The sequence below is a fragment of the Podarcis filfolensis genome (genome assembly GCF_964270895.1).
Source record: "Podarcis filfolensis genome assembly, chromosome: 5".
In the NCBI taxonomy this organism is placed as follows: domain Eukaryota; kingdom Metazoa; phylum Chordata; class Lepidosauria; order Squamata; family Lacertidae; genus Podarcis; species Podarcis filfolensis.
The window spans coordinates 26,867,238-26,894,834 of NC_139608.1; the positions used below are offsets into that span (position 1 = coordinate 26,867,238).

The 27,597-nt window shown below is 41.3% G+C and overlaps 1 protein-coding gene across 1 annotated transcript in view; it reads left to right on the forward strand.

Moving 5' to 3' along the window:
* SLC9A9 (solute carrier family 9 member A9) overlaps window positions 1–27,597 on the forward strand; it is a 261,350-nt gene that overhangs the window by 205,803 nt on the left and 27,950 nt on the right. The window contains exon 14 of the mRNA XM_083613281.1: window positions 1,763–1,842. Coding sequence (XP_083469407.1) covers window positions 1,763–1,842 — 80 coding nt within the window. The remainder of the gene's footprint in view (window positions 1–1,762; window positions 1,843–27,597) is intronic.

Sequence of the window (27,597 nt, forward strand, 5' to 3'; positions counted from 1 at the left end):
ATTGGAAGATTATGATCCCCGTAGCAATGACCTTTTTGTAAGCTATAAACAAAAATAAAATGAAATAAAACCAAATGACATCTAAGCTTGGCAGGAGCAAAATAGAAAGTATTCCCACTGCAGCAATGGAGAAGAAATACTGTTTTTATTGATCACAGAATACAGTGTCCCTCAGCAGCTTTTTTTAAAAAAATGAATCATTAATAAAAATAAATGCGGAGTTATTCTATGTGAGTACTGATGCAGCAAAGAAAAATATGGTGCATGATCAAATTTGCTCAAAAACAGATCCATACCCAAAGATTAAAATCCTACATCACTGCAGGAGAAGACGGGTAAACAAAAAAGAAGTTAAATTTAGTTTATAGGTCAATCTAGTAGTCTCAATATGCTGGCGTTGGTAGGATTGCCATATTTGAGCAAAGTTGTTGAGCTTTGAGATATTTTTAAGAAAAATCACTAAAAACAACACTGCCAACATAGGTTGCTATACACCCAGATTTTCTAAGACATTTCAGCAATTTTCACCCGGACTCTGCTTCCAAATGCAGTATTCTGGATATATCCAGGAAATTCCAGACGTATGGCAACCCTAGGCCTTGGGAACAGCCAAATTCATAGAAGATAAGGCTATTTAATTATTTAAATGATTATAGACTGCTCACTGAAACATACAGCTAACAAATTACAAGAAGGTCAATAAAACATCAATAGATACTAGTCACGATGGTTGGTTCCCATGATGGTTGGTGTCGTATTCCTCTGTGCTTTTACCATCCTCTCCTCTACGGCTAGGGAACATTTGTGGAAAGTGCTCCCTTTGTGCCACTTGGGATTCCCATATGTCTGTAATTCCCCATACATAGCTGGGATTCGGACCTATGGCAACCCCCGTGTCGCAAGTGTATATTTCCTTTTTAAAAGCTCAACAGCTTTTGAGTCCGGATTTTCACTTTCTGAAATATGGCCGCCCAACACTTGCATTCTGAGCAGATGTGACTCAAGAGATAGGATTTCACTGTTAGTCCACTGTTGATTCATAATACCCAAATTTTGGCCACAAGCCTCCAGACAGTTCTCCTGCAGGTAGATCCCAATGAAATTGATGGCAGCTGCACACAGGAAGGTGCCTTATACACTGGTCCATCTAGCTCAATAACATCTGGTTATGCCCTGATATACACTGGCTGGCAGCTGCTCTCCGGGGTTTCAGACAGAGTTTTCTCCTAGCCCTACCTTGAGACTCAAGGGATTGAACTTGGGACCTTCTGCATGCAAAGCTCTACCACTGAGCCATGCCCCTTCCCAAGGTGGCTGGTGAAGTTAAGCAGATCTGGGTCTTCTCAGTACCTGAATGGAAGACCTCCCTGAAAACTCCATATATGAATCATTCAATTCCATGATGTGGGGGGAGGTGGGATATAAGTATACTTTGTAACTAACAGTACGATCCTAACAATGTCTACTCAGAAGTAAGTCCTATTGAATTCAATGGGTCTTACTCCCAGGTAAGGGAGGTCAGGATTGCAACCTAAGTGGTAGCTGGTCTCTTAATGGTAAGCAATTTTAGTTGCTGTTTTTTTTATTTAAAAAAATCTGTTTCTGAGCCCTTCTTAATAGTTAATCTGCTTAGTTTAAGATATAAATGGTGAACTGAAATGTGTTTAAAATGGCTTACATTTTTAATTTAGCTTAGCTGCTGCTTATAAAACATCTGCAGGTGTTTTTTAAAAAAACTTTTTTCAAAAATATATTATTGCAGGCTGCAAATAACCTGGAAAGAAACACAACCAAAGCAGAAAGCGCTTGGCTCTTCAGAATATGGTATGGTTTTGACCACAAGTATCCTTTTATCATGCTAGTACTAATAATTTATGGAAAATAATTTCATTAAAGGCGAAAATAATTTAGATAAATTTAGCAAGGCAACTGGAATTTCCTTTAATTTTTAAGTACAGTGTGAAATTGAATCATATTGTTGCTACTGGGAGGAAATAGTGGCAGGGAGTTTAAGGTAAGTCCTGAGATAGAGAAACACTGTTTTAAAACATTTCTAAAGACTAAGATTGAACAATTCTCAGTACACCTTACCTCAGTAAAGGCATATTCGGTTTGTATGACAAATTATGACTTCATTGTCTCTCGTGACAGACAGGTGCCAACAATAATTCTGAAACTCTTGGAAATAAAATAGTTATTTATCTACTTGTGACACTTACTATCCTGCTTTTTAAATTTTTACTTATACAAGTCCACAAGGTAACTTTCGGGGGGGGGGCTGAATAACGAGTTGTATCCATTTGGTATCCCATGGCCTTCCATCAGTTGAATAGGAATTGAACACCCATCATTCCTGACCAGTGGTCATCTTGACTACAGCTGATGGGACAACATCTGGAAGGCTCCATGTTGTCTACTCCCTTCAAATCCAATATATGCTCAACAGATTTTTATTTTTTTACAGGCAACTCTAACTTTTATTGCTTCCCACAGTAGATAATTACTTTTCCCTTTGAAAATCCGTTATTGAAGTCATGATATGGAAAGATACTCATATGAAAACTGTGAGTAAATAAGATTTCAGATATAGTGTTCTACCTTTTTTTTTTCCGGGCGCAGCTAAAAATTCAATTTGCACTGCAGTATAAAAGGAAAAGGTGTTTAAAAATTAATGCCAAGTGGCATCAGAGCAGGCTTTAGAAACATGCTGATGCCATTTCTTCTTCAGAAAGAATAGTCTGTGCCTATGGATATCTTAAAGGTTATAAGGGGGAAATGAGGCTAGAAAGTGAGGCTCAAACTATACGTTGGGTGGAATTATTTACTTCTATCCACTTTTTTAAAAAATTGCCTGAGTCAATGTGAAGGAAGGTTGGCCATGGAGGCAGCTTAAGGCTCTCTCTTCCAACTCCAAATCACTCTAAGTTTCATTTTTTGTTTGGTGAGGGAAAACGTACAGAACGCTGTACTTTCCACTCTCAGCAGAAAACACACAGTCTCCCAGCATCTTCTTTCCCCCCGCAGGTGAAAAGACAGCTTAGTGAGATGGCTTTTGAGATATTAAAAGGAAAGGGTTACTGAAATATACTCCGAGTCAAGAGTGGATTTCATGCTCTTTATTCAGCTCATAGTGGTGAGGAGGAATGGAAGTTTCCCCACAATATCTGCTTTATATACCTATTTACACAATGGGCTGCATGTGATTGGCTAATTCCGGGATTCTCCTGTAGGCCAATCAGGTTGTGGATTCACTTCCACCTGGAGCTGGATTGGGTGGCTCCTGCGGAACAGTCATACTGCTGCATTGTTCTAGGACCAATCAGACTGCTGCATTCTGAATCCTATTGTTCTAGGACCAATCAGACTGCTGCATTTTGGATCCTATTGTTCTAGGACCAATCAGACTGCTGCATTTTGGATCCTATTCAACTCAGTACATAACAGTTACAAAGTGTTTCCCAATCTGCTCATTCTCCATCCTGACTTACAGCCCAACTGAACTAGTACTAGTTAAATCAGACAGGCACCTGCAATTCTGATATTTCATAAGCTGCTGAAAACATTTCCTCCCTCCCGCCCCGAGTATTTCTAAAGAATTGATTTAGTTCAGTGATGGTCATTTGTTCTGTACCGTATGATTTTCTCATTTAATGGTGTTTGAAGGATTTTATCGTACATAGCATTATTATCTCACGAGCTGGTGGTTAATCAATATTCTTATAATTAAATAAAATACTACATTTTGTGAGGGAAGGAGACAAGGCAGCAGGGTGTGCCTGAGAAACAGGAAACAGGGAGAAGAGGGAAAGTGTTAGATGTATAGGAAGAGTTAAGAGCAGTGAGCAAGTTCATACTTTAGGCAAATGTCAAATGAAGTAAAAATTTGGAAGAGGAATGGATGAGGAACGGATGAGAGTTGGAGAAGGGGCAGTTGAATCTCTAATATAAATGCTTAATTGATTGTTCCTGAGGGGGTTCTGGCTTCTTCTTCCAAGCAATGCTTAAAATGGGCAGAAGGAAGTCACATGCCTGGATTAAGCTGCAAACCTGGGTAATGCATTTTTGACAGGCCCTTTTGTCGACCAGTTGATTTGTGATGTTCCGTGCTTCAAACAAAAGTCATTTATGTTTGAAAAGAATTTGGAAATGACTTTTGAAATGAAAGCAATTCTACATTTTAAGAAGTTATTTCTCCCTTCTGTCATAAACAGTAATCTTTCTCTTGCATTCTCACTTACCGCAACCGCTGCCCTGCAATTATCATACAAATGTATTTTCATTTTAAAGTAGCATTTTTACATATTATTCCTGCCAGCAGCTATATGCTCAAACCTCTGAAGAAATGAACAGTTCAAGCTGCTCTGGCTAGGTCTGACAAATCTAAGCATTTTCACATGCTGAATCGCTCTCTCTGAAAGATGTTCTAATTCCTTAGAGACAGACCAATTATCTCAATGAGATGGTTCTGCAATCTGTTTGTCCTTCCCTTTGCAAGATCAGCTACAGAATTCAAAAGCATCTAGTAATGTATTGATCATGCATCACTAAGAGCATATTGAGTTGGTCAAACAATGTAGTCAGTAAGATTGCTCATGCTCAGGGTCTGATGGATCTCCATATTTAGGTTTGGAAAGTGTTCATCTACCCACCTACAGGCCAGATTGATTATGACTTTGGGTGGTTATTCCTTCCTTGGCAGCATAAAGCTTCCCTCTCTTTCACAAGACATAGTGAACTATTTCCCCAGTAAGTACCGTTCTTCGTTGCTTATGTTTTACTGTGGTTTGTATTGGGCAGAGGCAAGTTCTTCCTGGGCAGTAAACCTAACCTTGTACCACTTCGTGCTGTTTTCTGTATGGAGAATGTATTCAGTCCTGTGAACCCCCTTTTGAAAACTGAAGAGCTACTGCCCAGACATGGACTTTCTATTTCACTGAAAACTGGACCTCAGTTGATCTATAAAGAGACAGAGAGAGCATGGTCCTTTATTGGATGGGAAAGGGAAGGTGATGGACTAGTTATCTCTCTGCAGACTCAGACAATGATAAGAGTTTATAGGACATCTCCCAGTGGGCAGAGCTTCAGTCATTCCATTTCCAATGTTCAGGCACAAGGGTGGTTGCTTATGTAGCCAGAACAACAACACCCACGCACAAGAAGAAGGTATCAGCAGGCTTGTAGGAACCCTGAGACTTGCAGAAGTAAAAACCCCAAAAACAACTCTTAAAAGATTAAAGAACCACTACCACCCCAGAAAAAACCCACAGGTTGCAGACTTACTTACTGTTGCAGTGGGATGGAAAACTGGGTGGGAGGATAAATGGGATGGACTATCATACAGGAGGGCATGACTGGCTGGAACAGTAAACAGGAACACTCCACACAACATTTTATTGAAGGTCCCACTCATACCATATATACCTTACTATGAGGATGCGAGAATTAATCCAGTGGAGACCAGCTGCTCCAGGAACCTTCATCTCAACCAGAGAGCCACTGGAGCCTAAACCTCCACGTCCCAATAGATCTTGCTATCAGATTGCTCCCATTCTTATCTTGGGTTTTTTCCCCCAGCCTGCCATATGTCACTGCTTTTGTAATTTAAGAGAACAGCCAACTCTCATGAAAGTCTAGGGGGGAAATACTAAATATCCTACCATTAATTTGTCTAATCTGAGGTGTCTTTGACATTTTAGGTAGCATCTTTCACTGGGCTTCAAATGGGATTTCATACATTAAACACATGAGGGAGTGTAGCATTACTAAGCACAGCCACAGACAAATACAGCTCCCAAGAACATCTTCCTGACTGTGTTTGAGGGATAGGCATCTCCCTGTCACATTTGATGTGCTGTTTACCATGCAGAACTCCAGTGGAAGACTGATAGAGCCCAGTAGCTATCTTATGAAGATGCTGTCATTGAGATAGAAATGTGAAGGGAGAGGACAGGGCTTTCTGAGAAGAGTACAGAGGATGGTGCAAGGAAGGGAAGGGTCATGTTGTAGCAGAAAACACATCCAACAGAGAAGAGGTAGGCGGCATGACTTCTTGGTCTTTGAATGGGGGGGGGGTGGAAGCATAAGCACTGTCTTGCAGAAGGTATGTCTTGTACTGTAGCTTGCAGGAGAGAGAGAAAATCCTTTACTTTGCTCACCAAAAGCAAAGCTCTTGCATTGCAGTGGAGGAAGAGCTGACAGTCAAAGGGAATTTCTTCTTATGATCTTGAGCTGAATCTGCCCTTTATCACAGGCTGTCACTGTCATCCTATGGACAACTACTTTGAAAGAGACAGAAGATGGTTTATCAACAATTCAGGAGTGGGAAATGATGGCTCCTCTAATTTCAGTCTCAGCAGCTTTGAAGTAAGATCCACTTTAAAACCACTTTACAGGCTTTGCAACTGATAGTAATATTATTCTGCCTTGTATGGAAAAATAGCCTCATGGGGAATAGGACATGCATGCAGGTACAGACCAATGTAACAGCAATAACACAAATATGTTGAACAAAGGCAATTGAAATGTGACTAAGCCACATGAAGTGCACATTTGTGAGACTGGAGAAAGAAATGAAATGGGCAGAAGTATGAGGCATCAAGGACATCAAGAAGCTGTCTAAGCATAATTTTGCTCAATTTGCTGCAAGGCCATTATGACAAAGAAACAGGGTCATGCAATGGCACATGCTCCAGCCTTCAGTATAGCCTGCTTTCAACTCCCATTGCCACAGATGCTTCAATTTTGGGTTGGAAAGGGAGGGAAATGGCACTATTTAAGAGAGCACTTTTTATTCAGGGCTATCAGTTGCTGCTCTATAAAATATATTCTGGAAAACCCATTTAAATCCAGTGTGCATTAGCTGAACGTCTGTCCCCAGAAAACTGGTGGAAAGTATTGTTAAAGTTGAAATAACCAAGTATATAGAAGAACAAGCCTCAGTGAAGCTGAGCCAGCATGGCTTCTGCAAGGGCAAGTCCTGTCTCATGAACCTAGATTTCTTTGAGGGTCTCAACAAGCACATAGATAGAAATCATCTGGTTGACATAGTGCATTTGGACTTTCAAAAAGCTTTCAGCAGAATACCTCATCAAAGACTCCTGAGTAATCTTAGCAGTCGAGGAATAAGAGGAGAGGTCCTTAACCAGAAATTGGTTAAGTTGCAGAAAGCAAAGAGCAGGAATAAATGAATGGAGAGGGGTAGAAAGTTGAGTGCCCCAACAATTGGTATTGGGACCTGTGCTTTTTAACTCATAAACCATCAATAGTTAGGAGTGAGCCATGAGGTGGCCATGTTTGCTGATGGTACTAAATTGTTCACAATCATCGCAACAAAAAGAGCTCCCCAGGGACCACTTCAAACTAAGTGAATGGGTGGTAAAGTGGCAAATGAAATTCAGTGTAAACAAGTGTAAAGTGATGCATGTTGGGGCAAAAATAAATCTTAATTTCACGTATACGCTCTTGGGCTCCAGGAACAAGACGTTGGAGTAGTAGAAGATAGTTTGATGAAGATGTCAACCCAGCTGTGAAACAGGCTGGGGTCTTGAAAGGAAAGGGAGAAGAGGAAGGTTGCCACAGTGTGGAAGGTGAAAGAAGAGCAGTTCCCAGTGGCCTTACTCAGCTGAAATCTCAAGCATCCCCTTCATTGCCTCAGTGTCAAGGTCCAGGTTTAAGGGCGGTTGAAGTCCTGGCAGAGGATGTCGGGACCAGGGCCAAGATGGCGGGGTGGGAAGAACAGGAGTCCGGAAGCAAAGAGTCAGGAAGCCAAGGGTCTGAGAGCCGGGAGTCAAGAAGCCAAGGGTCAGGAAACCAGGAGTCAAGGGTCTGAGGCTCAAGAAGCAAGGAGTCAGGAAGCCAAGGGTCCGAGGATCAGGAAACAAGGAGTCAAGAAGCCCAAGGCAGGAAGCGTGTTGCTGTGGCAAAGAGCCAAAGGGAAATGCTGACCTTATATCCCTTCCCGGCTCTTGCCACCAGGTGCGGTGAGTTACCAATTGGCCTCACCTGTGCGGCCATGCCTTGCCTCTTCAGAACAAACTTAGGAAAGCCCCAGTCCTGTGAAGCCCTACCGGTCACAGGGCCTGGCTCCTGCAGGCACTCCTGACACTCAGCAAAGAGGAAACAACCTGTACCCATCCATCCTAACTGCATCCAATCAGCCAGTAACATTACCCCACTGAATTCACATTCCTTTTTAATTGCTGGGCTCTGATGGCACAGCAACAGCACTTTCCTGCCCACAGACATCTGGCTAGAGTCCTGGAGGGGAGGGTTGCCAGTGATTCCTTGGGCTACTCAGAAAGTCTGGGACATGGATCAGTCCCCCCCCCCCGGGGTGGTGGTGTAGCAGGGCCTGCTCACTGGCATTCCTGCATACCATCCTCAAGTGTTTAGACTGGCTGGAATGTGTCCTTGAACTGTGAAAATGCCAATTAATTGCCTGGATAAAGGAGAGAGAGAGAGAGAGAGAGAGAGAGAGGGAGGGAGAGAGAGAGAATACCTCTGGTTTTTGTATGTCTGGAATATAGCCCACTGTTCCAAATTAAAAGCCACATCTATTTAACTCTGGCTCTACCTACTACTTGAGGAATTGCAAGCCTTGAGCTGAAAAAGGCTCCCCACCCTGATCTATAGAAATGTGGGGATGACAATAGGAAGAGAGAAATCACTGGAACGCTACAGGGTGAAATACCTAAGAAGAAGGAAAAGTAATTTTAAAAGTCAACATTCAAATTTAATTGCAAGGAAATCTTTCAGCTAGGGTAGCGGGATAAATTGTGTTAAAATCTTCCAAGGGAAACAGGGATTTATGCATTTAAATGTAGATTTTATACAGCAGTAGACAATTACTTGAACTGATCAAGTCTGGCGTAATCTAATAGAATTCTTCCTCTAATGTCTTCCCTTTTAAGACTATATGAAATAGCATCAAAATTAAGCTCTTCCTAAAGCGAATGTTGTCTAAGGGAAGGCTTTTGCTTTGCTCATCACAGAGGCACCACAGTGACATTTCATGATCTTTCTCCTTTAAAGATTTCATAGCACTATGCGTGCTTCAGCCTTTGAAGTAATAAGTAAAGGTTCACATGGAAAAAACTTTATAGGATTCTAAATAAATTCTACACTCCAAGCAAAGAATAGGCAATGAAGGCACAGCACAGGTGGGAAAGGACAACTGAGCCTTCATTATTACTTCCTGACAATATGAACTATGTTACGATGAATACACTTTCGCACAATTTATTTTTCTGGCCCTGCGGAAGTTACATCAAGATTTACCAAAAATACAGTCACAAACTTCTATTTTCTTGAGCAGAATAATATTACAACACTGTTGTAGAAGAAGAAGAATTTATTCATACCCCGCTCATCTGGCTGGGTTTCCCCAGCAATGCAGGAGTGTCTTTTAGCAGCTATGGCTGGTACATCAACTACAGCCCTTCTCAGGCAGGGATAGTCTGGCCATGACGAGTCAGGCATTGGTAACCTCAAGACTCAATTACTGCAATGTGCTTTATGTGGAGCTACTCTTGGGCCTCAGAGGCTGCAACTGGTGCAAAATGCTGTATCTGATGTGGGCAGACAGTTGATGGGGGCAGACTATCACTAGAATGTATCTCTGGTCTTCAAAAACTTGGACTGGCTGTTCATGAGCTACTAGACCAGGTTCAAGGTTTTTGTATTAATTTACATGGGCCTTAACAACTTGGGTCAAGCATCACCTAATCCATACAGTATCCCTGCCCAGTTATGGAGGTCTTCAAAGGAGTCATTGTTAACACCTCCCCATGGCTTGTAACCACCATGAGCCATGCGTTCAGTATTGTGGGCCTTAATTTACTGAACTCCCTTGCAGTTGAGGTCAGACAAATGCCCTCCTTGCTGAACTTCCAGCACCTACTAGAAGACTTTCTTTTATTCCAGCAGGCATTTTAATTGTAGTCTGATTTTATAGTTCTTACCATTTTTTTTTACCTTTTACCTACATTTTATTTTATGTACAACAGTTAGAGATAATTATAGTTAAGCGGTATATAAATTGTTTAAATAATAATATGTTTCCCTAATAATTATATTTCATATAAATTATACTGCATCATTAAGTAATTCCGTTGATTCAAATAGTCTTTCTTCTTCTTCTTTGGCAATCACTCGTAGCCAAGTAAGATTGTCTTCCTAAACAGGGTTTTAGCAGTGAGTCCGTAAGAGACTGTGGAGGCCAATTCTGAATCCACACGTCATGCCACAGTGGGGACATAGGTTTCCTTGCAGGAGTTGATCACGGTGAGGGTTTGCCAAACGTGCCTTAGCACATTTCTCCATTTTGTCCTGAGTTCGAGCGTCTTCAAAGCCCATGACACCTTTGGCAAAGGTTGTTCTCCAATTGGAGTGCTCACAGGCCAGCGTTTCCCAATTGTTGGTGTTAATACTACATTTTTTAAGATTTGCCTTGAGAGAGTCTTTAAATCTCTTTTGTTGACCACCAACATTATGCTTTCCATTTTTAAGTTTGGAATAGAGTAGTTGCTTTGGAAGACGATAATCTGGCATCTGAACAACATGACCAGTTCAACAAAGTTGATGTTGAAGAATCATTGCTTCGGCACTGGTGATCTTTGCTTGTAATTCCATTGATTTAAATAATATGCACAACTTAATCTATGCAAGTTGATTTGGATGTGTGTATAGGATTGCTGCTTTTGTTACGATTGATTGATTGATTGATTGATTGATTGACTGAGTCTTTTTTAATGTGTTTCCTACTAGCTGTGGCCTTCTTTAAATGTGTTATTTAGCTATTTTGTTTAAATCTTAATTAAAGCTGTACAGAGCAAGCAAAGACATATCCACTCAGCTATCTTGTAACCCTGTTAAGGTATGCACCAAACCTCTGCAATCCCATAAGTTTCTCCTAAATATCTCCTTCCTTTCTCCAATTTCCAAAGGCAGTTTCTGCTTCCACACTGTAAATAGCCCCCAAAAAGATGCCAAAATTATCCACATATCTTGGAAAAAATAATCAATATTCTGAGGAACAAATGATTGAATCATCAGTTGTTACTTCTTTGCCACTTTTCTAAAAAATTGTGCCTGAAGTAGATAGATATTATATATATATATATATATATATATATATATATATATATATATATATATATGATAATATCATTATTTATAATAAGATTTATAAATTATAATATTGAAAATAAAACATATCAGTAAATAAATATGAAAATATATATACATTTGTATAAAACAATACAAATAAACCAAACTAACTGAACAGCTTCAAACTAAATGGGAGAGAAAATAATGCCTAGCACAGAAATTAAAAAGAAGTAGTATACAAAGCTCCCACATGCTCTAGGTGATGAATGAATAATGTCTTATAAATTATAATAATTATGCAGTGCATATGAAATGGCTCTGAGTACAAATGAAAATAAATACACTTAAGGTCTTGGAAGAAGGTCTAAGTCCAATTAAGGCATCCATTTAACAACATAGTTTATTGCTTTCCAAAAGAAGAATTTTTTTACATCAAAAGCTTGCTTGCTTTGTTTTGTTTCTCCATCGACTGTAGTGGTATAATGCTGTTGTATTTACAAAGAAGCAAGAAGCGTAGACTTGAATTAGTCCACTCAAGCATGAAATTATGGTTTGTTGGCTGACAATACTTAACAGCACCCAAGAGAGTTAAATATGATATAACAGTATTGAAAGCTCAGAACACCAGCTTAATAAACCATGCTTCAGAATTTTCTTTCAGGTATCTTATTATTTCACTTACAACACTGAATATGCAAAACTTTGCCTTTTGTTGTGTCTGAAGTATTTTAAACAGCTTCTTCCTTTACCTGCTTATCTTAAACTGTTTCCTTTTTACGTCATTTTCTCATAATGTTCAGAACACTTTGCTTTTCTAGTGCCACTCCTATTGGTAGAAAAGAAACAATTTCCATACAACGCTGCTAATTAAAAGCCTACCTAGGCAGGAAATTGCTAACACTTCCTAATAAGGACCTCATTATTTGTGTAAATTACAGCGGAATTCCCCTAGAAGCCACATGCGAAAGGAACCTAGGCTTATTGAGAATAACTGAGAATGTCAAAGGACAACAATGATTTGCCTCTCAGTCTGACACTTAGGCCATTTCCAGACAGTCACTATTTTCAGGTGTGATTCAATCACATACCTGCAAATCAAGGTTGCACAATTAATGTTGATTTCCTACTCTTTCAGAACAAACCCACTTCCCCACTCCTGCCAAATAAAGTGAACTCTTCGTTTTGTGTTTATTTTAAAAAAATACTGTAGCAATTTAAAGAAAGGAACAAGAAAATGAAAAATGAAGAAAGAAAAGTAAACAGGGAACAAAACCCAACAAAAAAGCCCAATCAGCTCACGTTAAGGATGCAAAAGACATCAGTATAGCCATCTTAAATTTTAAATACTAGCCGATGTAAGCCATCTGGATGTCAAAATAGATACCCATGTGAATCTGACATTTATAGGAAATATGTTCAAATGTAGCAAGGGCAGTGAGGTCATCATAGCTTTGATGAGTTAAATGCAAAGTCTTCCATTGTTATGTCCATTGCAGCCTTGCCTGTCAAATAATAAATGTATAAACAGGCACCACATTGTGAATTTTATCAAATTTATGATAGCTTCATAGACGGCGCTACCCCATCCTGAGGGTGCCGCTGTCATTTAACTTGTTTCGCCTCTTTCCAATTTCCATGGCAGCTCTTAATTAAATAAAGTATTAGAGAAGCTGTTCTGGCCTATACAGTGTGTGGGCAGCACTTAGTGTTGTACCTTCCTGAAAGAGGAAAACTAATCTGTATAAATGAGTTTAAAGTATGTATTATTTATGCAGCAGAACAGAGAGCTACTCAGAGCCTTTTGGTCTTTCATGCAAATATGAAAAAAAAATGAACACGTGCTGGGAATGACAAAAGTGTTCCCTAAATTATTTTTCTAAGTGTTGTCAAGGTGCAAGCTGATCTTTCAAAAAATATAATATTACCCTTTTGGATAATTAGATTGCTGGATTTTTCCCCCCTCTGCTCTTCAGTATTCTAATACAAATAGACAGTGGATGGACAGTCGATGTATTTTATGCACAAATAGCCTCTCAAAAATTTCCAGAAAAAAATGGCCATAAGTGGTTTTTCTTGCAACCACTGTTTTTTCTTACATTGAGGGTCACAAATGTCTTCAAAGCACCAGTTTCTATTATTTCTCAGAGAAAACTGGTGAATCTCTCACTCAGGGCAAACTCATGTCATGTGTGCAAGCTCAGGGCTCCTCTCGTCACTTCAATTCTTTTTCACTTGCCCCTACTTTTGCTGTCATGTGTCTGCTTTCCCATGTAGTCTCTCTCCGGAGCCATCAGCCATGGCTTTATGTCTTAGCCAATCAGGCATAGCCCCCCCTGTTGGTGCTACCTTCACACTTCTGGGCTGCCAGGTTCTCCTTTGCAGTGGCAGTAACACAGTTCTCCCCCCCCCTTTCCCTAAGGGTTTTTGTTTTTTGCTGCTGCTGTAAGTGTTGGTAGCAACAACTCCTTTGGCAACACAGCCGCCATTTTGCATCTTCCTACTATGCCCCCCTTGGGCTCCATGATCACTGCAGATGGTGACAGCAGTCACGAAATTAAAAGACGCCTGCTTCTTGGGAGAAAAGCAATGACAAACCTAGACAGTATCTTAAAAAGCAGAGATATCACTTTGCTGACAAAGGTCCGAATAGTTAAAGCTATGGTTTTCCCAGTAGTGATGTATGGAAGTGAGAGCTGAACCATAAAGAAGGCTGATCACTGAAGAATTGATGCTTTTGAATTATGGTGCTGGAGGAGACTCTTGAGAGTCCCATGGACTGCAAGAAGATCAAACCTATCCATTCTGAAGGAAATCAGCCCTGAGTGTTCATTGGAAGGACAGATCGTGAAGCTGAGGCTCCAATACTTTGGCCACTTCATGAGAAGAGAAGACTCCCTGGAAAAGACCCTGATGTTGAGAAAGATTGAGGGCACAAGGAGAAGGGGATGACAGAGGACGAGATGGTTGGACAGTGTTTTCGAAGCTACCAGCATGAGTTTGACCAAACTGCGGGAGGCAGTAGAAGACAGGAGTTCCTGGTGTGCTCTGGTCCATGGGGTCACGAAGAGTCGGACACAACTAAACGACTAAACAACAACAATTATGCCCACACAGACCTAATATTGTTGCAGGCTATTGTGAGGTGAAGCAAATGATGGCTACTGCAGAATAATGGAGAGAATTCTGATAAGTGGACTTCTTGTTTAAGGTCTGTGTGTGAAAAAAGAAAAATCTCAGAAACATCCTCAGAAGAAAATGTCTTTTGAGAAAGTTCAGTTCAGCTCAGTGCAGAGAATTGCAAATGGATAAATCTTTTGTTTGTTGCTTAGTTTCTGTGTAAATCATAGATCCATAGAATCTTAGAGTTGGAAGGGACCCGAGGGTCATCTAGTCCAACCCCCTTCAATGCAGGAATCTCAGCTAAAGCATCCATGACAGATGGCCATCCAACCTCTGCTTAAAAACCTCCAAGGAAGGAGAGTCCACCACCTCTCATGGGACTCTGTTCCCCTGCTGAACAGCTGTTACTGTCAGAATTTTTTTCCTAATGTTTAGTCGGACTCTCCTTTCTTGTAACTTGAAGCCATTGCTTCAAGTCCTACCTTCCACAGTGACTATTATTCCATCTCTGCATTCATTGCCCCTAATGAAAGAATTGGAAAGCGACCACTTTTGTTACCCTTTATTAATCTTGCTAGTCAACAGGACCACACAAGAAAGCATTTTGGTTTAGCCTTTGCTCCAGCCATTGCTTGCCCTTCCAAGCCAGTTCAGTGTAATGTTTTGCATTATATCAAGGGAAGAGCAAACCAAAGACTTGGTGAGTAATAGACTGTACCATGTTCAGTTTTTCTAAGCACTTTATTTCCCAGAAGATTTTGAAAGGCTGTGAGGGATTTCTGAATGGGCACTCATAACTCCAGAAAGCAGGTCATATCAGGGAAGGGGGATGAACTTGGTGTTTTTATAAGCTACAGGAGAGTTCAGGCAAAAGGTAAAAGAGAAAGCCTGGAGTTTGTTGGTGTCTTCAAACTACCTACTAGAATAGGCATAAATATAATGATTTATTGGAAGGATTTTATGGCTTAGAATGGGGGGGGCATGATATAGAGTAAGAATTGGACTGACTTTTCAAAGCTAGAAGTGCAGTGTATTGAACCAGCTACCAAGGAAGAGTGTGGACTCTCTTTGCATAAGACTAGATTAGCGCATGCCAGGTTTATTGAATGCTGTCTCTTGGCAGGGAGTTGAATTATATGAAACATGGGTTCATTTGGGATTCAGTAGCTGTTGGATGAATCACAAGAGTGCCCTGCTTCCAAATTTCCCAGCAACTGTGAGTGACTAGATAATCAGGTGTGCAAATGGTCACCAAAAGTTTTTCTCAAATTGGCTGAATATGTCAGAAAGTAAAGGATGTGGTTTTCAGGATCCATCTTTCGTTTGAACACGGTGCTTTATTCCAGAACAGGGATAGTTAAAAACTTGGAGATTACAGAAGAAATTTAGATCAGTTTAATACCCAGGCAGGCACATATTTGTGGATCGTAAATATGGTGGAAGTAACTCAGACTGGACACAAGTGTTAGGAGAAATCAGGCAACAATCCAACCCTGTTTTAGAATTCCTGCGCCATGGGTGTCAGCCAGTGTGTTGAATCCTGGCATGGTGCAAGCCAAGGATTTGGAATCCCACTGGGCATCCAGGGGAGAGATGCCAGGCAGGCAGGCAGGCACCATATCCCAGTCTAGGGCATGTTTTGATCCAATCTTCCCCTTATAGGGGGCATATGCTATGCTGGTCCTGCCCAAGGCCATTTCTGCCTGAGGTTGTGACAACATTTTGAGATCACCTAACATTAAAAAAAACATGTCACTGAAAGAAAATGGAACCCCAAGGGCCAGTTGAGGTTGGGAGGGCAGGAATCCTTTCCACCCTGTCAACCAGCAACCCAAGTAGCCCAGCGAGGCTATAACACCGAGGGTGGGTAACTTGTAGGGCAAAATGGCCCTGGACCCTCATGGCAAAGACTTTTTGAAGGCCTTAGCACCTGCCATCCATAATATCTCATGGGAGCACCGCTGGGAGATGAAGCCCTGCCTCCACACCACCAGGCAGTCACCCCATGCAGAGGCACACACAGAGCAAGACGTATAACAAGCAAGGAACAAAGTGAGTTTAACTGGAGACAAACCTGATTGAGAGAAGCAGGGACAGTTCAGCCTTTCTTGCAATACATTCATGTTAAGGGTTTTTGAGTAACATCCTGCAGTTCCATTGGTCTCTTTTAGTTCACTTGTTATCCAGCTCAGAAGCATGTTTTGTAGCATTTCCGTTTTACAGTAGCAGCTTCTTCATCAGTGATGCAGAATAGTGTCTCTGTGTCACAAACAGTTAAGCTTTAAAAATTCCTTGTGGCTTCTCCATGGAAATTTGCATTTGCTAGAGAGTATGAACTATTTTTGGGCTGTGCATAAATGGAATACCTAATATAGAATTACATTATAATGAAATATGCAATAATGCAAGGGCTCATAAAGTGCTTTTCATGTACTGCAGGCATCTAAAAGCTTTAAATGCATAAAATATTATGCTGGACAAATGACTGTATATTGGGCCTATTTAATTAAAAATCTTAGACTATTATATTGTGTTAAGAGGTTGGTTGGTCTTTTCTCTAAGCAACTGGACACCCTTGAAGATATCAACCAACTTAGCATGAGGGATCCTGAGATGAAGGAGTGGGTTTAAACACTGTCATACATGCCTTTTAAATCAAGATGGTAGACCAAACTATTCCAAAGTGTACTGATTTGGATGGCCCAGAAGATATTGCCACCCAATGTGGTGTAATGGTTCCAAGTTGCACCAATTTGTATACCTCTGAAAATATTATACTTAATTTGGTGTGACAGTTCCACTGGTGGGGCCTGGACTGACTCCAGCTGCAAAAGCTGAGGCTGCTAAACAGACTATTGGGCTGGAGTATTGCTTGATGGGTTTTATTGTGTGGTGTTGTTACTGTTGGTTTTTTTGTCTTTAGTTTAGATTTTGTTGTGGTTTATGTAGAAATGGTTCAGTTTGGTTTTGGGTTTTTTAATGTTTAATTTATTGTTTGTGACTACTTTTGTTATGTTAGGGTTATGTAGTTTGTCACATTGTAAGCCATCTTCAACATGGTTTGAACTGTGAAAAGGCAGCATACAAATAAAATTATGTGCGTGTGTGTGTGTATATATATATATATATATATCACATGCAAAAAAAGAGGCTATTAATTACAGCATTGTGTGAATAGGTTGGCAGGCTGTATGCTGCTATTTCTGACCAACATGTTAGAAAGGGCAAGCAATGGCCAGAGGAGAATTGTTGTCATTGACATTCTGTGAATAATATATTGTGCATTGACCATCTATGCAGAATATTGGTTTCAGGCTGCTACTGCTATGGAGATGATCTGTGACGAGGGCACTAATCTGTGATGGTGAAGGCACCCATTTCAACATTTTACATGAGTGTTCCTTAACTATTACTTTGATTGCCCCCAAATAGTCTGAGTACCTCCCTATATCATACCTTCCAACATGACATGACCCAAATCTGGGACACCATCTTCCGGGTTCAGAATCCTGCACATGACCCACATGAGATTCCAGACCCTTAAAAAGTGCTTTTTGTGGCAAGACCTCAGCCTGAAATTACACAAGAGTAAGGCACCCAAATTGGCCACCATACTCTTGTGGGGATGGGTGGAATGAGATTTCCCATTTTTTTCCGGGGCAGTTGCTGGGTATGCTCTTATATGATCTTATTGTGCAGGTTGCAGAGTTGTTGCATTGAAGCAATGCCACCAACACAGCAAAAAAAGTTGGACAGGCTCTATCTGATTTCTGACCTAACTAGTAAATGGTGGTCCATGTAGAGCAGAAGAGGTGTGTGTGGGAAAGATCTCATCGCTACTGCTGCCTCTCTTTCTGTGGCATATGATACCTGATTTGTCTCCATTGTGTTGGAAGCAACGGAAATGCTCTGGTGTTCTGGTCACTGTTCTGAACCATATCACAAAGTCTTGTTTCCACCACTGTCACCCTTCTCTCTTTAATAACACTACGATTTAGTTTGGTTAGAATAGTGGTGTCCAAACTTTTTTCAAAGAGGGCCAGATTTGATGAAGTGAAGGGCGGGGGGGGGTGACCAAAGGGCCAACCAAAGTTTTTGACCTTTTGACCTTTTACCCCAAAGTTGTTGAGCTTTTTTAAAGATTGAACTGCCACAGGGGCCAGGTTAAACTGACCAGCGGGCCCCCGAAATGGACTTTGGACATGCCTGGGTTAGAGTGATCTGGTCAATATCCTTACATCCAGCTCCCGCGTCTCCAAGACACCCTGCCTGTGAAAATTCTAGAAGGAAGGACAAAACACAATAGTGCTGTGCGAATGGATGAGGCAGATATTAAGGAGATTGATCACATATCACACCAGGGAGTGTCTGGAGGAAGACAAGGAAAGTTAATGATGATGCTTTAAGAGGGGCCCTGATGAGTTTCAATATACCCTTAAGAAAAGCGCACTCGTTAAAATTGATAGGTCCACACAGATTGATTGAAGTAAAAGAAAGAACAAAAGAAATCCTGTCAAAACACATGCGGGTCTAATGTACGATCATGTTATGTTGGTCCATATTTCAGTCGTGCTATGCCATTTTATTATTATAATTAGTCCAATATTTGTGTTTGGTTAATTATTCAGAAGCAAAATTGCTTTCCACAGTAACACAGGGGTGACTTTAGTAAAAGTGGCAGAGTCGGGTTCAGCCTCATAGAAGAGCTACACAAACAAAAAGAATTCTGGCCCATTGTAAATGCCAAAATAGCCTCCCATTCACTTTTAAGAGCATTCTTTGAAATAAGAGCCTTGCAGCTCGAATGTTCACTGAAAAGTAAATTCCGTTTGAATTAAATGTAAGTGGCCTTGTCTTTTCCGCATTTGATGTGACCGGGGGTTGACATCGATTTAACTATTATGCCATCAGAGAAAACTTTCAAACAATTGCAAAACCTCCAGATGTTAACACAAATGACATATTTGTGTTGTGTTTGCAGAATAAATGTTTTAAAGGAAAATGCGCTGAGGGGAGGGTGGGAAATCAGCTAGACGGTCTGAAAGGCACCTAAGCAACCATCCTCATAGCAAGTCAGATAGCTGATAACCACTGCTGAGGCAGTATCTTCCAAGCGTGATTAAAGCTAATAAATTGATAAAGATTTCTCTGTAGACGTAGGCATTTTGCCTACATGCCTTGCTGCACCAGATACTCCTGCTGAATTGCAAATGCACTGTCGGATCACGCCACTTGGGCCAGGCAGGTGCTTACTATAAACTGTTTCTTAAATTATGAGGCATGGCTCTTGCTCAGAAGTCTCAAAAGAGCCACAAGACTGCCAAAGAGGTCAACATAAAATTGCCTGGCACCGGTGCCCTACGTGAATGGAGTCAGCCTTTTCACTGGCAGAGCTCACACAGCATGCCTTACCACTGGGATCACTGCACAGACCCTGATTGCTTCTCTGTGGAGTCACCTGTAAGAAACCCCATTTCCCTTTCCTGAAGGACCCGCTCAAGAGCTCAGGCCAAGAGTAAGTACGTACCACAGAGACAGATCAGCTAATGGCAAAATGAGAGGCCAGATGGGCTGGAAGTAGGACAAAGTAGAAGGCTGGCTGGAGACCTAAAGGTGTAGAAGGAGGACCTCTGCTCAGTAGGTAGCTTCACCCAGCAAATCTGCAAGTTTTCTATATCCCTTAATGGCACCAAATTGACCCTCCAGCATCACCTGAATTCCCAAACAAAGAGGATCATGGCTTCTTGTGGTCTCCTCCAAGCTGGAATGGTCTATCGTTTCCTCTCTAGTTAGCAACCATGATGGCATAGGGATCTGGTGTCTCAGCAGGGCTCCTGATTCAAGCCCTGCACCAGAGTGTCTTGGAGTCTCCCATTGTGCTGGGCGCATCTTGGCACAAGTCAAGCTGGTGTTTTCAGGGATATCCCAGCTAAAGCATTGTAAGTTCCCTTTGGATCCAGCTATTTCTGTGCAGATCCCTGGCCTTTCCTGGGGATGTAAGAAGGTACCGTTTTCCATTCTGCACTGTATTCATTGCACGCAGAGCTGTTTCCATTCCGCTGCAGTTCATTTTCCATTTAAAAAAAAAACTATGTTATTTGTCTGCTCTGCTGAAATTAGGTAACTAATGTAATTTATATAATGAATTACATCTGTTACATTGTCATTACATTATTCCACCCCATTCATTTCAATGCAAAGGACACACAATGAATATGTAGGGAAGTCATCAATTACATATTGTTTGCAGATTGAAAGCAACAGCCACCACTTCTGTTGCAGACATAGGACAAATAAGTGAGCATCAGTCGTTTCACTCCTCTTTCTGTATCTGTTGAAATTCTGTGACATCCCTAGCCTTTTCACTCATATCTGGGCAGATCTAAATCCTCTGGGGCCCTACCCTGCTGCCGTTGTGCTACTTGTTGACTCCCCCTGTTCTTCCTATTTTTAACAGAATGTTGGGCATGAATAAATGGTGTACCAGACTCTTTTACATATCGCTAAGCAGAGAGCAAGGTGGAGCAAAAATGGTGGGGGGCAAAAGCAGAGGATCATTGGTAGAAAGCTAATAAGGAACACACAAAGGAAGTCAGCAAAGAAGTGCAAAGGACTATTGTGTGATGAGAAAATAGTATAGGAGGAAAAAAGAAGGCAGTGGGGGAAAGGAACACTCCATATTTTGATGTAGAAAGTGGATAACTAGCAGGACTCATGCTTCAGCTGCAGCTGAACATTTTTTATCTGGTTGGCTGGTCTTCCACTGTATATCCTACCACATACTTTGAAAAGGCCTCAGGGCAGCACAGCACTACAACTTAAGCCAATTTATTGGATCAGACTGTTGGAGTAATATATACTGCAGTAGTAATATGCACTCAATTTTGCAACCATTCCATCGGAGAGTTATAAATCTCTTGTAATAATATCGGGATGAAAATGTTTCTCCCTCGGTCGTCTCCTTTCATATGGGCTTGTTAAATTGTATGCAGTAAGATAAGGCTCCAAATTAAGTCATTTGAATTTCTCCCTCCCCCCCCCCCCGCCTTTTACTTACAAAATGCTTTTTATTCAAATGTAATCCTGAGCTCAGTGTTAGCCTAGGCAAGTAGTTTTTCTATCTTTAATTTCTGCAGCACTGGAGAGGATTATCAATAAAATTCATATGAGAAACTCAAAATTAAATCTGCAGGCTGTCACCATTATAAAAAAAAAACAACCTACCCCTCAGTCTTCTCCACCAAAGGATATTGTATTTTTTTAAGATGGCACCGCCTTTAACTAACATGGAAAGTAAAAAAAAAAAAAAATGTGTGAGAGAAAGCTCTTATCTATTGAGAGAACAAAGCCTGAATTAAAATATGCAATTTGTGCTTTTCACAATCTCCAGGAATCCATCCAGTTAGAATATATATTTACTTTCTGGGCTGTAGTAATCCAGAGTAAATAAATCCCTCAACCAAAAATGAAGTACCCCCGTGCCATTAATAATATTTCCTGTTGTTAATTTGTTTGAAACTGAAGTACCTGTACACTCATTACACATGGTGATAAGGGTCAGGAAAAGCAGGAGATGGTACTGGTTTTCCCCCGCCCCTGAAATTTGCATTTCATGCCAATAGACTCTCCAGTATTTTATACGTGTATTTTACTGAACTTTTCATGAGACGCTGTTCCACCCATCTATGCCACGTCTATGAGGTCTTGTCATATTCCTCACTTACATTTGCAACTAACATGGCTGTTTATTGCTTGTGGTGTCAGGCTGTGTGTTTCAGTCATTAGAGATGACAAATTGATAAACCTGCGTGAATCCTGTGGCGCTTGTCTTCTCAATGCACAGAAGAGCGCCTGTTGATGTTTCCGGAAATGTCCCTGCTAACGATACAAATATTCCCTTTTCTCCAACTGATAAAATATGATCTATATTTTATTCAACGTGATTGAAAGCTCCAACGGCCCATAAATACTCACTTTCCTTTTGAAGTGGGGTTGGGAGTCTCACAGTGATGAATGGGGTACAGAGATGAGCCACAGACACAGCTTATGGGATTTCTTCTTCCTAGTCACTCTGTACTAGCTAGTCAGCATGATCTGGAGGTTCGCATTACATTTTGTCGCCTTCAAGCTGCTTCTCAGGCACTGATCTCAATATTATTATGATAGAAGTAATTAAGGTTCGAGATGACATTTTTTCAAAGGTAATTGCTTCTGAATATTTGTATGTTAGTTCCCCTCTGAATAATTTATTTCATTTATTCATGTGGTTATTAAAATTCATTTATCTTTCTCACTAGGCAAGTGTATAATAATGATAAAAAATACCCCCAAAGACAAAATTACTGACATCACTTAGTCTAGCAGCCATTTAATAACAACACCTTAGCAAGACTCTCCTTTTCCCTTCCCCAGTCCCAGATTATTATTATCATTATTTGTAAAACTAACTAGATCTGGTTGGCCACTATGGGAAACAGGATGATTGGACACCATGGGCTTATATAATCCAGAAATGTTTTCTTAAGTTATTAACAGTGAGCATGTAGGGGCAGGAATCAGGATGGACGTGCTTAACTCTTTCATCATAGCACATTTTTTCCCCAAACAGAAGTTTTAGCCTCCCAACACTTCTTCTATTGTTCTTCTTTAAATATTGGAGTTGTATTATACATATTTGCATGTAATGTGTAGCTTGCCCCCAGACTCTCCCTCCCCCCCGGCTCTCTCTACAGATGATAGATGATAGATAGATGATAGATAGATGATAGATAGATAGATAGATAGATAGATAGATAGATAGATAGAGATAGATATAGATATTATTATAATTCTTTGGCGATCACTCATCGCCAAGTAAGATTGCAAACCACCTTGAAATATTTTGTTCCTGTTGGAAACAATCCAAACTTATCCAAGGTTTGTGCTTGGTTTTCGTATGAGTTTTGTGTGTATGTGTGTTGTAATGGTGCAAAAGTCATCCACAGCATTGACAGGAAGCATCATCACATTGTCATCATTATAGTGATCCTCGTTATGAGTGTCTTGTAGCTCACCGCATTTGCCTTTGCTAGAAGGAGACACTGCAAAATTACACATTGTGAAATAATTATAATGTTGGCATTCTGTCTGGTGACAAAGCAAGAGACCCACAGAGCAAAGCAACAGACTGCGCTGGTAGCTGGGTTCTCATCACAGCAACACAACTAGTAGTTGCATTCATCAGCATAATTCTTTACGCAATACAGCACAGAGGGGGGCTGGAACCTCTGAGTGGCTTGAATGACATACAGTAGTGCCATGTGTGGCTCCTTCCATTAAATAGGCAATCTCTCTCCTGGCCATTATAACACCAGGCACTTCACTAGTTCTGTAAAGAAATTGGTTTCAATGCACCATCTACCAAATGCCATTGGTTTCGATGGCAGAGTTTGATGTGTGCTTAAAGCTCACTTGATCCCATAAGTGAGATTCCAAAATACTCTTCAATTTTAAAGTTTCCTGCTTTGTTAACAAATAATTGCCGCAATCCAGTCCTCTGTTCACAGAAGCAAAGAGCAAGCAAACCCAGGGAGATAAATATGGGTGCCATCTGCCAGGTGTCCAGCACCAAACGCTTGCAAAGCTTTGAAGAGATGACCATAGCTCAGTAGCAGAGGTCATGCTTTGCCAGCAGAAGGTCCCAGGTTCAAGTAGCCTGAAGTATCAGATAGCACCGGAAGCGTGTCTATTAGGTTTAATAGGAATGGAAATTAAAATGGGAGACCAAAATCTGTTCATGTATGCTACGGCCGCCGCAAGAACCCTCCTGGCCCAAAGATGAAAAACACAAGACATACCAACCATCCAGGAGTGGCAGGTGAAGTTGACAGAATACGCAGAACTTGCCAAATTGTCAGGGAGGATCCGGGACCAGGAAGACCAAAGATACCAAAATAATTGGAGTAAATTTATTGAATATTTAAAGAAGAATTGTAAAGAGGTCAAGACACTAGCAGGATTGACATAATACCTTCAATGTATAATAGTACTATTATGAGAATGATATGCACGATAGAAAGGGGTTAAATATACCAATTGCAGGGAGGGAGGGGAGTCGCGACTCGGCAGAGTGAAAGGGAATGTATGGCATTAATATGGTTTGTTGGAAAAGAATATGTAAGGAAAACAATAAAAATTTACTTGAAAAAAAAATGAAGTATCAGATAGCAGATTGGGGTGCCAACTTGAATAAAATATTGGGCAGGTGGTCACTGAACAACTCCAGGCATGCCTGGAGGATGTGGACCATATCGATCCCTTCCAATCGGGATTCAGGCCTCATCATGGGACTGAAACTGCCTTGGTCACACTGGTTGACGATCTCTTGCAGGCTAGGAACAAAGGTGAGAGCTGTTTCCTAGTTCTGCTGGATCTCTCAGCGGCCTTTGAAACCATCAACCCTGACACCCTTCTGGACCTTCTAGAGGAGCTGGGAGCTGGGGACACTGTTATACAGTGGTTCCGCTCCTTCCTCCTGGGCCGTGTCCAGAAAGTGGGGGGGGTGAGTGTTCAGACCCCTGGGCTCTCACTTGTGGGGTGCCTCAGGGTTCCGTTCTCTCCCCCATGCTTTTTAACATCCATACGATGTTATGGGAGAGATCATCGGGGGGCTTGAGCTGAGTGTTCATCAGTAGGCAGAACATACCCAGCTCGACCTCTCTTTTAAATCAGAACCAGTGAAGGTGGTGAATGTCCAGTGTAAGTGTCTGGGGGCGGTTGGAGGATGGATGGTGGCTAATGGATTGAGGTTGAATGCTGACAAGACAGAAGTACTATTTTGGGAGGATAGGGGCTGAGCAGGTGTGGGGGACTCCCTGGTCATGAATGGGCTAACTATGCCCCTGAAGGACAAGGTGCGCAGCCTGGGAGTCATTTTTGACTCACAACTATCCATTGAGGCGCAGGTCAATTCTGTGTCCAGGGCAGCTGTCTACCAGCTCCATCTGGTACGCCAGCTGAGACCCTACCTGCCTGCGGACTGTCTCGCCAGAGTGGGACATGCTCTGGTTATCTCCTGCCTGGATACAGCAATGCACTCTGCGTGGGGCTATCTTTGAAGGTGACTCGGAAACTACAACTAATCCAGAATGCGGCAGCTAAACTGGTGACTGGGAGTGGCCGCCGAGACCATATAACACCAGTCCCGAAAGACCTACATTGACTCCCAGTAAGTTTCTGAGCACACTTCAAAGTGTTGGTGCTGACCTTTAAAGCCCTAAATGGCCTCAGCTCAGTAGACCTGAAGGGGCATCTCCAGCCCCATCATTCAGCCCAGACACTGAGGTCCAGCTCCAAAGGCCCTCTGGCGGTTCCCTCACTGCGAGAAGTGAGGTTACAGGGAAACAGGCAGAGGGCCTTCTAGGTAGTGGCACCTGCCCTGTGGAATATCCTCCCATCAGATTTCAAGGAAATAAGCAACTCTCTGACTTTTAGAAGACATCTGAAGGCAGCCCTGTATCAGAATTTTTTTAATGTCTGATGTTTTACAATTTTTTATGTGCTGTAAGCTGCCCAGAGTAGCTGGGGAAACCCAGCCAGATGGGCGGGGTATTATTGTTTGTTTGTTTGTTTGTTTGTTTGTTTGTTTGTTTGTTTGTTTATTGAGGTGGCAGGTAAGCTTAGTGGATGGGGGGGCATGTCGAGCTATCCAGAACTGATATGGCTCAGTCAGTAGATCATGAGACCCTTAATCTCAGGGTTGTGGGTTTGAGCCCCACATTGGGCAAAAGATTCATGCATTGCAGGGGGTTAGACTAGAAGAAGCTTGTGGTTCCTTCCAGCTCTATGTTTCCATTGCTCCTTCCTCCAAATAGCCCAGCTTCTGGGACCCACTACCATTGGAGTCCATTAGAGTCCCTCTACCCCTACCCCCAAGTAGTATTTCAGGGTGCACCCATACTGCTCAGTCACCATACAAAGACCACCTATGCATTTATTCTTGTGTGTTTCTTAATAGGCAAAAGGAAAAAAAAAATGTCCCCCTGAAAGCTTTTTGGAATCTTTATTGCACTTTTACATGTTCCTGACAAGATATAATAGTGAAGAGGCAAACATTCTGTAGTTACTGCTTCTTTTCAACCTGGACTGGAGGGAAAATACAATTTCACCAATCTATCTAGACCACAATGAACATCAGTTGACATCAAAACAGCACTAAGCAATTTAACATAATGAAAGGACTCTGTTGGAATATAAGGCTGCTAAAGTGTCTGAGGTCATTTCGGCACAGCAATGGATCTCAGAGAAGAAACAGCTCACTGCCTGATGTTGCTCTGCCTGACTTCAAAAGATGTTATCAATCCTGGATTTCCTGAGAGCTAGAATGCATTTTCACCTAACCCACCAAAGCAACATGCATTCTGTTATCACAAAAAACAAATATAGAAAGCAATACAAGACTATATAGTTCAGTCCCTGGGTTCAGCCAACATAAAAAAGGAAAGAATAGAGCTAATATCTCAAAATTAGATTGCAGCCTCAGGAGTCACATAAATATCAGGTATTATTGCTATTAAAAACCCATTTTGAAACGTTTAGACATGAATGGGGATGAATGAATGGGATGGCAGCTGTTACGACTGTTGAATTGCAAGCGGGTCGTGTTTAGCTTTATATTTTAAAGTCTGCATGTTAAAAACCAGGGACAGTTTCCTGTCCATCTGTAGAAGAGGAAAGGGATAAAATGTGAAAGATGCAAATTGTACTGTGACAACACAGAAATACAGGCTTGGGGAACTCTACTTGTGAGATGCTACCATGGAAATGGGAGAGGCGTTTTGTTACCAATTACTCCTTTCCCTTACAGACTTCTGTGCCCCTATACTGTGGGAACTCCTGGAGCAGCATGGGAGGTGGGGATGGGGCTACAGGGGGAATGGGGAATTAGCAAACTCTGCTTCTTCCTATGTGTTAATTCCATGATCTGCTCTTTTCCTTTTCCTCTACCCTTTTCTACAGATAAAATAGAGACATACTGTGGGATTATGTACTAATCACAATAGTAGCTGGAGTGGTTGGTTCTGGAGTGGTAATATTCTTTTGATACGGATGACTTTGTACATCTGATTTGTATCGTTGTTTACTGGTTTTGCAACCAGAAAACTCTTAAGTATTTTTTAACTTTCAGGGAATGTATTAGCAACTGTGTTCACTCACTTCATATTGTAGCTTAGGAGGGGGTTATCTCTTAGGGGATTTATCTATTGGCATAGCGATTGGAGTACAGTAGCAATCACCAGCTTAGTAAAATACCCATTTTATTTAGAAAATAAACACATTCACCAAGGATTCGACATACCTGCTGTTCAGGTTAGGCAGCAAAATATTGTTACA